The sequence below is a fragment of the Cicer arietinum genome, chromosome 2 (assembly GCF_000331145.2).
Source record: "Cicer arietinum cultivar CDC Frontier isolate Library 1 chromosome 2, Cicar.CDCFrontier_v2.0, whole genome shotgun sequence".
Lineage (NCBI taxonomy): Eukaryota > Viridiplantae > Streptophyta > Magnoliopsida > Fabales > Fabaceae > Cicer > Cicer arietinum.
The window spans coordinates 6,177,388-6,188,866 of NC_021161.2; the positions used below are offsets into that span (position 1 = coordinate 6,177,388).

The window sequence follows — 11,479 nt, forward strand, 5'->3', positions numbered from 1 at the left end:
GTTGACATTTGAGTCAAAAAAAAAAAAAATTCTTTTGTTGACATTGACTGTACATGTTAATTATGTGTTTATCCTATTTTCAAGGCACGTGATTTGTTTCTCTTCCCCAAAATAGCTATATATATATATAAACTCTAATCGACTAACACCATATCTTCAATATCTATTTTCAACTTCTTGAATAATATCTCTTGTTATAAGATTATTAAAGTTTTGGTATTATTAGTCCTTACAATGAATGCACTAGCAGCCACCAATAGGAACTTTAAGTTGGCCTCTAGGCTTTTGGGATTGGATTCAAAGATTGAGAAAAGTTTGTTGATTCCATTCAGAGAAATCAAGGCAAGTGAAACCAAAAAAAATTCTTCTTCTTATTCTCTTTGTTTTTTCTTTTTTTCAATTAATTATGATATTTTCTTAAAGGAGATAGCACTTTGTAAATTTCGACTTTGAAATAAAAAAATATAAGTAAATATGATATTTAAAAATTAAATGTATCTACTAAATAAATCAATCTTTTATTATTGTAATCTAAATATTAGTATTTAAATACAACTTGTGTTATGTAAATTCTAATTTATTTAATTCAATATAAAAAAACTATAACTGTCATATGATAAGATATGTAGATATCATTGGTCAAACTTTATTATCAACTTATTGAATTTTTATATTGCGTTTCGTTCTTCTTAATCTTTTAAGATTAAATTGTTATTTTTATTTTATTTGAGAGACGTAACTTTTTTTTTGTATTACAAGGTATGCATCGTATAGTTTGATAACTCAAATTCTGAATATTTATTTAATTAAAATGTAGGTGGAGTGTAGTATTCCCAAAGATGATGGAACATTGGCTACTTATGTTGGATTCAGAGTTCAACATGATAATTCCAGAGGCCCTATGAAAGGAGGAATAAGATACCACCCTCAGGTTATTTCTATTCTAAACTTTTTATATATTAATATTTGTGTGATATTATTGAGATCGGTCCAACAAATTTAGATGTGTAAAGTAAACTTTCTAATAGCTTTTTTTTTAATAAAAAAATAACACTAGACTTAATAAAAAATAAAAAATAAAGAATGAAGTTTATTGCATTCAAATTTTGAACTTGGGTTATGTGGAATATGCGGCTTTTATCACATAATCAATTAAACTACATGAACATCTATAACAAATATGTGAATATATATATATTTATAATTAAATTGAATTGTTTTAGGCCTTTTTGACCAAAATTTTTAGACTTAAAGCCATAACTTCGCCTGTTTGACCCTTGGGACGACCTTGGGTTATATTATGCATGCGCTACATACATTCTCAATTAGGATATATGTAACACTGATGAGGTGAGTCTGTTGTCATGTATCAATATCTAACACTCTTATGGTATATATAGTTACATTTAATTTTATTTTTTTAAAATTATTATCAGTGTCAATGTATCAATGTCGTGTCTGTTATTTGTGTTAGAATTTTATATATTCTAACTTAATGAGGTATATTGTGTAGGTAGAACCAGATGAAGTGAATGCTTTAGCACAACTAATGACATGGAAAACAGCAGTAGCAAATGTACCATATGGTGGTGCAAAAGGAGGGATAGGATGTGATCCTTCAGAGTTAAGTTTGTCTGAGTTAGAAAGACTTACTAGAGTTTTTACTCAGAAAATTCATGATCTTATTGGAGTTCAGATTGATGTGCCTGCACCTGATATGGGAACAGGACCACAAGTAAGTATAAATTATAAACTTTGTTAATTTATAGCATTTTTTTGTTAAGATTAAATCTTATCCATCCTATTCTTGCAAATGTTCATGACATTTTTTGGGTAGGTAGTTAAGTGGTTGAAGCGGTTAACGAGTTTCAGTTAAAAATTAATAGTTTGAATTTGAATTCTGACTGAAACCATTATTGATCAGATTTTACTTAATTCATTATCGAATTCTGAATTACTATGACATTTTTTTTGTAGGATTTTATTTTGATGTAAAATTATGAAAATTAAACTTTTTTTGTTCATATTGTACTTAAATATGAACTAAGTTGAATTTTTTTTATAATTAAAACTGACTATTTTACTACTTTGGTTTTGAATGTAGACAATGGCATGGATACTAGATGAGTATTCAAAATTTCATGGCTACTCCCCTGCAGTAGTGACTGGAAAACCTATAGTAAGTAAATTAAATTGTTTATAATTTTCATTTTAACAGTAAGTAAAATCCAATATTTATAATATTCCATTTTCAAAAAAGGATCTTGGTGGATCTCTAGGAAGAGATGCAGCTACAGGAAGAGGTGTCCTCTTTGCAACAGAGGCTTTGCTTAATGAGTATGGAAAAAGTGTATCTGGTCAAAGATTTGTCATACAGGTACTTGTTGTTTATAATTATTATCCAAATTAATCTTTTGACAGAGAAGTATGTTATAATGTTGTTGTATGATCTGTTTAGGGTTTTGGAAATGTGGGGTCTTGGGCTGCTCAATTAATAAATGAAAAGGGTGGAAAAGTTGTTGCTGTGAGTGACATAACAGGAGCCATAAAGAATAGTAATGGTCTTGACATTCCAAGCTTACTTGAGTATTCCAAAGAGCACAAAGGAATTAGAGGATTTCATGGTGGTGATTCAATAGATCCCGAATCTATTTTGGTTGAAGATTGTGATGTTCTTGTACCTGCTGCTCTTGGTGGAGTCATCAATAGGTACTTTTACATTACCCTAATTTGGATTAGCTTTTGGCTTATAAATAAATGTCATATAACTTTCTAACTTTCTCTTTGATTCAATTATTTAAATTTATCTAAGTATCTATGAGATTATTTAAATTCATAACATGTTGTTTTTAATTAATTTCTACAAAAATAGTTTAGCCTTAATTTATTCTTTCATATAGAAATAACTTATGTATAAACTTTTATATGATGATTGATTATGGTATAAGCATTTAAATAAGATGTTTATGCAAACAAAAAGTATGTTTCAATTAAAATAAGTTTATAGTTTCATTTTTAACATAAAATTGAGATGGATAATCAAATTTCAGATTATACCAAAAGTTGTTTTTAAAAATCATTATTTTTGTAAGATTCTTTAAGCCTAAAACTTTATTTCCATTTACAATTTAATTTTGTTTTGGGTGAAGGGAAAATGCAAATGAAATTAAAGCCAAATTTATTGTGGAAGCAGCCAATCACCCAACTGATCCAGAGGCTGATGAGGTTAGTTTTGTATTCTCTCTTTTCTTTCTTTTATAGGAAATTATTTTTTTTCTCTCTTTTCTTTCAAATTTAATTTTGTATATTTCTAAAATATGTGTAAGCTGCAGAAGATAAAAAGTAAAAGAGATGTTTATAAACACATACAGTATATGTATTTTGATGTTCAAATAATGCAATTCTCAATTTATCAAACAAAAATAAAACGAAGAAAGAAAAATTAGAAGAAATATTCAAAGATACAATTTATTTATTTATTTTAACTATCACCTTACTTTGCAGATTTTGAAAAAGAAAGGGATTGTGATCCTCCCAGATATATTTGCAAATTCAGGAGGAGTTACAGTTAGTTACTTTGAGTGGGTGCAGGTAAACATTTTCACAATATATTATACAACTATATTAAATAGTACGACATGTTTTTTCACGAATAAATCACAAAGGTCAAAATTTAAATTAGTTGTAGTTGGTTGAAATACTCAAATCAATTAGAAAAAGATATATTATAACTTTTTATCTTTCCACTTTTCATAATAACATTTTTCTATATTATCTATTATATGTTTTCACTTGGATGCAATGCTAGTACATTAGAGGAAGGCTTAAAATTCAGTTTGAAGGGAAAAATAAAACAGGGCATTTCAGAGAAAAAGAAATTACTTGATGATTAAATCAAAATTCTTATTTTACTTATAAGTTGATTAAAATAAAAATATCAATTTTATTTTTATCAAGTTAAAGAAAAATAATCAAATTTTACTTTAAAATTGTTTTACAAAATATATAATTTGTCTTTCGGTTTAAGAGAAGAGAAATTTGGTTTCTTCTAGAACATTAAGTAAGATATCAAGGTTCGAATTTTATGAACAAAATAAATTCGAATTTTATGAACAAAATAAATAAGTTTAGATAAATTTGTGTTTTATAAAAGTTCATTCGACTAGAAAAAAATTAATTTAGATTTAATGTGACTTATAGATAATACGAATATAGATACAAATAATAATATGACGATGTGTTGATATAAAGTATTATATTTTAGATTCATTTTCAATCGAAATCAATATAAAATGAATAATATGATGTTTATAAAACAAATTAATAATTTTGCAACATATTCCATGTAGCCAATATATCTATCTTATAATGTTGAATGATGATTATGTAATTGTCAGAACATACAAGGGTTCATGTGGGATGAGGAAAAAGTGAACACTAGATTGAAGACATACATGACCAAAGGTTTCAAAGATGTGAAAGAAATGTGCAAAACTCATAATTGTGATCTTCGTATGGGAGCCTTCACACTTGCAGTTAACCGTGTAGCAAGGGCCACAATCCTAAGGGGTTGGGAAGCTTGAAGTCATAATTTTGTAATATATTCTTTCAAATAAGAGCTCTTGATTTTGTGGTGTAGTCGATTATAAATTATTAGATTACAAAAAATAAATATGTAGCAATATGTAGCCATTCTTGCATGTACCTCCCTAAATTAGAGGGATATTGGTAGTTATTATTATTTCTTATAAATTTAATTTCAATTTGATTTTTTCCTCACTTTGTTTTATGTGGGTGCCTTTTTTCTCAAATGTATCATTTATTCATATTTTTAATAAAATAATGTAAGTGTTATTTTTATAGATATTCATTTGGCCTTGAATTTATGTCTGTTTAAAAAATACCAAATTTACTATTTGACATAATGTTAGCACAAAATATGCTTTTGTGCTCTCCTGCACATACTTTCTAGTTAAATATATTCCTATCAAGAATAAATTTAAGCTAATATAAGTTTAAACAATGTGTAAAATTAATTTATTTTTAATCATATCATCTTATAAAACTTTATCTAACCATAAGCCATTTCTAGACTTTTGGGTGCATGATATTAGTTTACGGTTGATGTATAACTTAAATGATCATTTTTGTTTAAGGATGAGATGGTTTTCAAAAATACTATTTCAGTTGAGTTGTTGATTGCAAAAATAAAAGCTTTAGAATAGTTGGCTTTAAAACGAATTAAACTCAGAAAAACCAAACCAAACCAACAAAAAACCAAACCAAACCAAACCAACAAAAAACCAAACCATGCGCAATCTTTACTCATAGAGCCGCCAACCGATAAGAAAGCAAAAGATCAAAGAGTGAAATATAAATAGGAAGAAGAAGGTTCGAGTGATTGTCCAACACAACACAACACAACTATCATCATCATCAACAGCAACAACAACTTAATAATACTATGTCATCATCATCTTCGAACTCAAGAAACGAAAACCCACAACTTCGAAAAGACACAGTTTGGAACCGTTGGGTAATATTCTCACCAGCAAGATCAAAACGACCTTCCGATTTCAAATCCAAATCTCAATCAAACCCTAATCCCACTCCCACCACCACTACCAACTGCCCTTTCTGTATCGGCAACGAACACCAATGCGCACCCGAGATCTTTCGGGTCCCACCCGACAACCCGAATTGGAATATTCGGGTTATTCAGAATTTATACCCCGCGCTCTCACGTGATCTAGATAATCCGGTTCAGGAGGTGGTGCCTTCTTCCGGTTTGGTTTTGGATGGCTTTGGTTTTCATGATGTTGTTATTGAAACTCCGGTTCACTCGGTTCAGTTAACTGATTTGTCACGTCATCAAATTGGAGAGGTTTTCGTTGCTTTTACTAACAGAATTCAACAACTTCTTAACCGTCACTCTATCAAATATGTCCAGGTTCATTCACAAATTTAATCATATCAATGCTTATTTATTTTCAATTTACTATTTACAGAAAATTAAGACTAGTTATTTTTCCTAGTTGGTGATTTATGAAATTTTGAGAATTGTGGTAGAGCCTAGCAAATTGATAAATTAACTTGAAAGAATTATTAACTTGAAATCGATAGTAGGAAGAGTACGATACAATTAGGATTGGATAAGTACAAAATCGTTATTATTAACTTGAACTAATCTTATTGTTCTATTGTTGTCAAATAGAGGCTATAGAAACTATAACACTGTTGTACAGTAGAATTTGAACAAACTGCTAATTTCCGTAACCTGCAATTGTCAACACTATTTATGCATAAATATAATACTGTTCTTGATCTTCTTCTCGGCCCTGTTTCATGTAATTATCATGTATAAACTCGAGTTCATTAATCTTTGAAGGTGTTTAAAAACCACGGTGCTTCTGCCGGAGCATCAATGAGTCATTCTCATAGTCAATTGCTAGCCCTGCCAGTTATTCCACCTAGTGTTTCGGCCCGTCTTGCAAGTATGAAGGATTTTTTCGATCAGACAGGGAAATGTTGTATTTGCGAAATTCAATGCGAGGATCTTTTGATTGATTCGTCGACCTACTTCTTTTCGTTGGTTCCTTTTGCTGCTTCATTTCCGTTTGAGATATGGATTGTTCCTCGATATCACTCTGCTCATTTCCATGAATTGGATGCTGAAAAGGTAACACTCACATTCATTCCAAAGTGATTTATTTAAGCTTAGATGCAACATATTTAGTTTGATTTCAAAACTAATGCATCTCATATCACACATTGATTAAAGGCTCAATTTTATTTATTTTATTAGACCTGAAGTTGATTGCTATGGTTTTTATATGTGACAGAAACAATGAATAACTAGATATGAAATGGTGTTAGACTGTTAGTTGTTTCTATTGACAGAAACAGTTTGTTAGATTGATTACCTGACTAGAGCTGCAGGAAACCTTGCACCGACTCCTCTGATCGAAGACGTGTCGGATTTCCGACATACAACACCGGCACATGTGATAAAATTCAATTAATTAATTTTTTCCGAATTATTATTGGTGTTAACGTGTCAGTGTTGAGTATGGTGTCCGTGTTGTGTCTGGTGTTCATGTCTGCATCGGTGTTTCATAGAAACCTTGAGATATTGAGAGAACATAAGCTGTATTTCAGCAGGCGAACTCAGAACCTAGCAGTAATCAGTAAGTGGGTGTCGATGTCTTTGTTAAAGATGGACATTTAGGACCTAACATACATTGGAATTTTGAGGGTTTAGGATTCAAGGTTAGTAATAAGTCACGTCATTTAACTTCCCTTTTCGACTCGCCTATTATGATTATGATCCCTTACATTAGACCTTTTTTATTACCGAGTGTTTGGCAATGTACTGATTGAATTTGAACATCCTGGTTACAGATAGCTTGAGCTATCGCCACAGGTTCTGGATTTTGCAATGCTATGAGTTTAGTATAACACAGATCCTTCTTGTATTGCTATAGGAAACACTATTGCACACAATTATCAACTAAATAGTAAATATACATGTATTAATTTCTCAAGTTTGGGGGTTTTTAATCTGAAAGTTTATGTTTATATCTCCACATTTTATGTTGCAGGCAGTTGATCTTGGAGGCTTGTTGAAAAAAATTCTTAGGAAGATGTCTTTGCAGTTGAACGATCCGCCGTTCAACTATATGATTCACACTAGTCCACTGCATTGCAATGAATCAGAGTCGGAATACAGTCATTGGTTTATACAGATAGTACCTCAACTAATTGGGACGGCGGGTTTTGAGCTCGCAACCGGGTGTTACATAAATCCTGTTTTCCCTGAGGATGCTGCAAAGGTTCTAAGAGAAGTTAATGTTCCAGAGTCAGAATAAAAAAAAAAGGTAGAAATATACTGTTAATGTAATCTCAAACTTATAGCTAATAAAAGTTGAGAAAACGGAACGTGAATCGTCAATGTAAACAACTTTTACACTGACATCTAATGAGAATCGAGTATTTTGCCACATCACCTCATTTTGTTACTGAATTCTAAAATGAGTGGTATGATATGGTAAAATGGAGGACTATTGTTGGATGTCAGTTTAAAACTAATTTACTCTTAGAGTGTGTATCCAATAAACTCAAAAACATAGGCCACAACAACAGAGATTTCTCACAGATTCAATCTCTCAACCGTGTTCAGTTTTTTTATTTTATTTTTTAAATTATTTGTTTCTTAATGTTTTGTTAATTTTTTGTGTGGTACTTTTACCTCTTTTTTAAAGGGTAAAACAGTAAACGAGTCAACTCAAGCCATTGTTGTTGGCTAGGTCAAGTTTAGCTAAAAAATCAAGGGAGAATGAGAAAGGAGTCTGACTTAGTTGTTTCCATTTCAATACTATAATAATAACATTTTTCCAACCAACTAATAACTTGGTTTATACAAATTATGATATAATCTCTCACAGAGTCGATCTCTCCATACATATCCATTCATTTCCCCTTAATCTCTGTCTCTTCCTCTTTCAATATTATATCTCTATGGAACATAGGCCACAACAACTGAGATCTATGTTATTTGCCTTCTAACATGCTTATCTCTCAATCTCTCGTATCTTTTTTGGTCACAATCTCAAGAGGGACAATACCAGTAGCGCTACAGTGATTGCGAGTTTGCCCATGGTGGTTTCTGGTTGCAACTTCTTCAACAAGGTCTGTTTGGTGGTGGTGGTGTACACATGTCTTTTTCAATCAGATCTATTCTCAAATTGCTAGATCTATGTGTTGCTTCTCATCTTTTTGTAATTTTTAAGATCAACTTAAAACAATGCGTGTCCATACAGACTTAGAAGTGTGTAAACAGACATACATCCAACATTTGTGTTATCTTTATATTATTATTATTAAAGAAAATTATACTATTTCCTCTAATATAGTTTAATATGAGTGATAAGAAGTTGACCTATACCTCACAAGGTTGTGGGTTCAACTTCAATTTTCAATGTGAAGATCTCATTGATGAGTGATCTGTAAATACATTTGTTAGCATTCTTAGAGCTTTTAAGTGCTACACTGATCTTGGTAAGTCTCCAAGATCCAACTCCCCTAAACTTTTTTCATAAAAAAAAGAGAGTATTATCATGTTATCTACGAGATAAACTCTTTTGGATATTAAACCACTTATAATTTTTAAGGAGATAAACTCTTTTGGATATTAAACCACTTATAATTTTTAAGGTAATGAGAAAGTCAAAGACAAATATAAGAAATCAAAATATTTATTTTGGGACTCAAATTAGGATTGTGCCCATTTAGCTCTCTAGAGACTTTTTTCTCCAATATGGAGGCTCTTCTCCCCTCGTTTTGAGGCGTGCTAATGTAAACTTGTCTCTACTACCTCATCTTTGGCCACTTCAATTTACCAACAACCCCCACACCTACACAAGACCCTCATAAGATCTCCCCACAACTATCATCTCTTTTTTTTCTAGTGGACCAACCTCATCTAAGCCCCCACCTCTACATCCCTCATCCAAGCACCCTAATCTACAAATTTGTGATTGTATTTTCCACCAAGAAAGCATTGTGGCATTTTTGTGGTTTCTCCTATATGGAGGTTCTTCTCCCCTTCATTTGGGACGTGCTCGTGTAAGCTTGTCTTTACTCCTTCGTCTTTGACCAATTCATTGGTTACCAATAACCCCCACACTCGCACAATACCCTTTCAAGATCTCCCCACAACTATCATGTCTTCTTTTCCGGTGGATCAACCTCATCTAAGACATCTTCGACGTTTCCCTTATCCATGTGCCCTAACCTATAACTTTGTGCTTGCATTGTCTGCCATGAAAGTTATTTTGCCATTTTTGTGGTTTATCCCATTCAAGGTGTTTAGATTTGTCAAATCCCATCAACAAACCCTCATGTCCTATTTAGTAACATATCTTGGAGTAGTATCAAAGACTAGATTTTATTAAGTGATATATGAATGAGAAATAAGTCTAGTTATGATGCAATAAAAGACTAGTTATTGCATCATAAAATCTAGTCATGATGTCATCAAAGACTGAGAATTCACTACTAGAAAGAACTTTATCGGTCGTTCTAAGGATAAGTCTATATAGAAGAATGTTTGAAAGCTCAACATTCCTCTTAAATAAGCTCACTTTCTTGACACATTTTTTTGTTGTTGCCATAAATGTGATAATCACATAGAATCATTCAATCATACATTTAACGATTGTATATGGGTAACTTAATTTTTGTCAAGGTCCCATATGTACATTAGTTTCATCAACCATCCAGAATAATCTTTCTATCAATTGTTTTATTAACTTCTTAAAATCGACAAACAAGGATAGTATTGAAATAACATCATCTCTAATATACAAGTCAAAAGAAGACACCCAAAATTGAGAAAGCAGAACATCTAAGGTCAAATAAAGTGTTCCTCCTAAAAATAATTATTACAAAATCACATTCGACACTCCTCATACTAATGATGATAAATAAAGATTCATCATTATCACTATAAACCATAAATTCTCTTAGAGTCAAATAAGATAGAATTAAATAAAACTCCTTTTGTAGTTGTGAACCAAAACCCATTTACAGGTGGGGTTTGTTATTGGTTAATGAATTTCTTTTTTCTTCATAAAAAAAAGTACTATATAGACAACAACAAAAATACTTCAAACGCTAATACAACGAAATATAATGGTAGAAATATTTTTTAAATGAGTTATCCCTCCTAAAACTTTGATTCTCACCTTACAAATGATAAAAAATCAACTTTGATTCTCACCTTACAAATGATAAAAAATAAAAAATCATTATTATCATTAAAAACGACGAATACTCCTATTCAATTTAATAGATCAAGATTTCATGAATTTATTTAAACCAAGCTCTTTTACATCTGGATGTTGTTCTTAGTAAGTGAATTTCTTTTTTTTTTTTTTAATTTTCTTTTTCTTCATAAAAAAATCATATCACACCTATAGATAAGTATGAAAATACTTAAAAATTAATATAACAAATTATGATAGTAGAAATATTTTATATTCTGTATAATTTTTAAACTGTTTTTATTTTTATAATAAAAACTACATTAATTAAATTTAAATATATATATTTCTTTATATATATAATTAAAAAATATTATTAAACTTACAAAATCAAAGTCAATTATTTAAAAAATTTCAAATAAGAAAATAAAATTTGACCTGTTAACAAATAAAAAGTGATATTTTATTTTCTTTCTTCTATCTGCTACTTCATTCTGATTGCCGCTGCTACTGTCTAGGGCTAACCTCAAAACATTAACACCAAAAATCAATTCTACTTCTCAACTGAACTCAACACACAAAACATTTGTACCATTTTCAATTCAACCAAAAAAAAATAACTCAACGATGAGAACGAAAACCGTTGGTGGCCGTAGACGCTCTCTTACTTCTTCCTTCTCCTTCACAACTCAGGTACTAAACTAACTATAACGACA

The 11,479-nt window shown here is 30.5% G+C and overlaps 3 protein-coding genes across 4 annotated transcripts in view; all 3 read left to right on the forward strand.

The window, feature by feature from the left end:
• The first annotated feature begins 145 nt into the window (after positions 1 to 145).
• LOC101510431 (probable glutamate dehydrogenase 3) lies at positions 146 to 4,779 on the forward strand. The gene is made up of 9 exons (XM_004489651.4): positions 146 to 342; positions 818 to 931; positions 1,514 to 1,735; positions 2,105 to 2,179; positions 2,261 to 2,377; positions 2,459 to 2,709; positions 3,150 to 3,225; positions 3,505 to 3,591; positions 4,398 to 4,779. Exons 1-9 carry the CDS (start codon positions 235 to 237, stop codon positions 4,581 to 4,583), a joined length of 1,236 nt encoding a protein of 411 aa, XP_004489708.1. The 5' UTR covers positions 146 to 234; the 3' UTR covers positions 4,584 to 4,779.
• A 570-nt stretch (positions 4,780 to 5,349) lies between these two features.
• LOC101494228 (ADP-glucose phosphorylase) lies at positions 5,350 to 8,749 on the forward strand. 2 transcript variants are annotated; one of them, XM_012712735.3, is made up of 4 exons: positions 5,350 to 5,950; positions 6,389 to 6,679; positions 7,602 to 7,877; positions 8,614 to 8,749. In XM_012712735.3, exons 1-3 carry the CDS (start codon positions 5,465 to 5,467, stop codon positions 7,866 to 7,868), a joined length of 1,044 nt encoding a protein of 347 aa, XP_012568189.1. In that variant the 5' UTR covers positions 5,350 to 5,464; the 3' UTR covers positions 7,869 to 7,877; positions 8,614 to 8,749. The 2 variants fall into 2 exon arrangements, with proteins under 2 accessions (XP_012568189.1, XP_004489745.1); XM_004489688.4 differs by lacking the exon at positions 8,614 to 8,749 and having other exon boundaries at positions 5,351 to 5,950; positions 7,602 to 8,163.
• A 2,495-nt stretch (positions 8,750 to 11,244) lies between these two features.
• Positions 11,245 to 11,479, forward strand: part of LOC101510106 (ADP-glucose phosphorylase-like) — a 6,603-nt gene continuing 6,368 nt past the window's right edge. Inside the window, exon 1 of the mRNA XM_004489650.4 lies at positions 11,245 to 11,456. Within this exon, the coding sequence (XP_004489707.1) occupies positions 11,391 to 11,456 (66 nt within the window). The 5' untranslated portion in view covers positions 11,245 to 11,390. The remainder of the gene's footprint in view (positions 11,457 to 11,479) is intronic.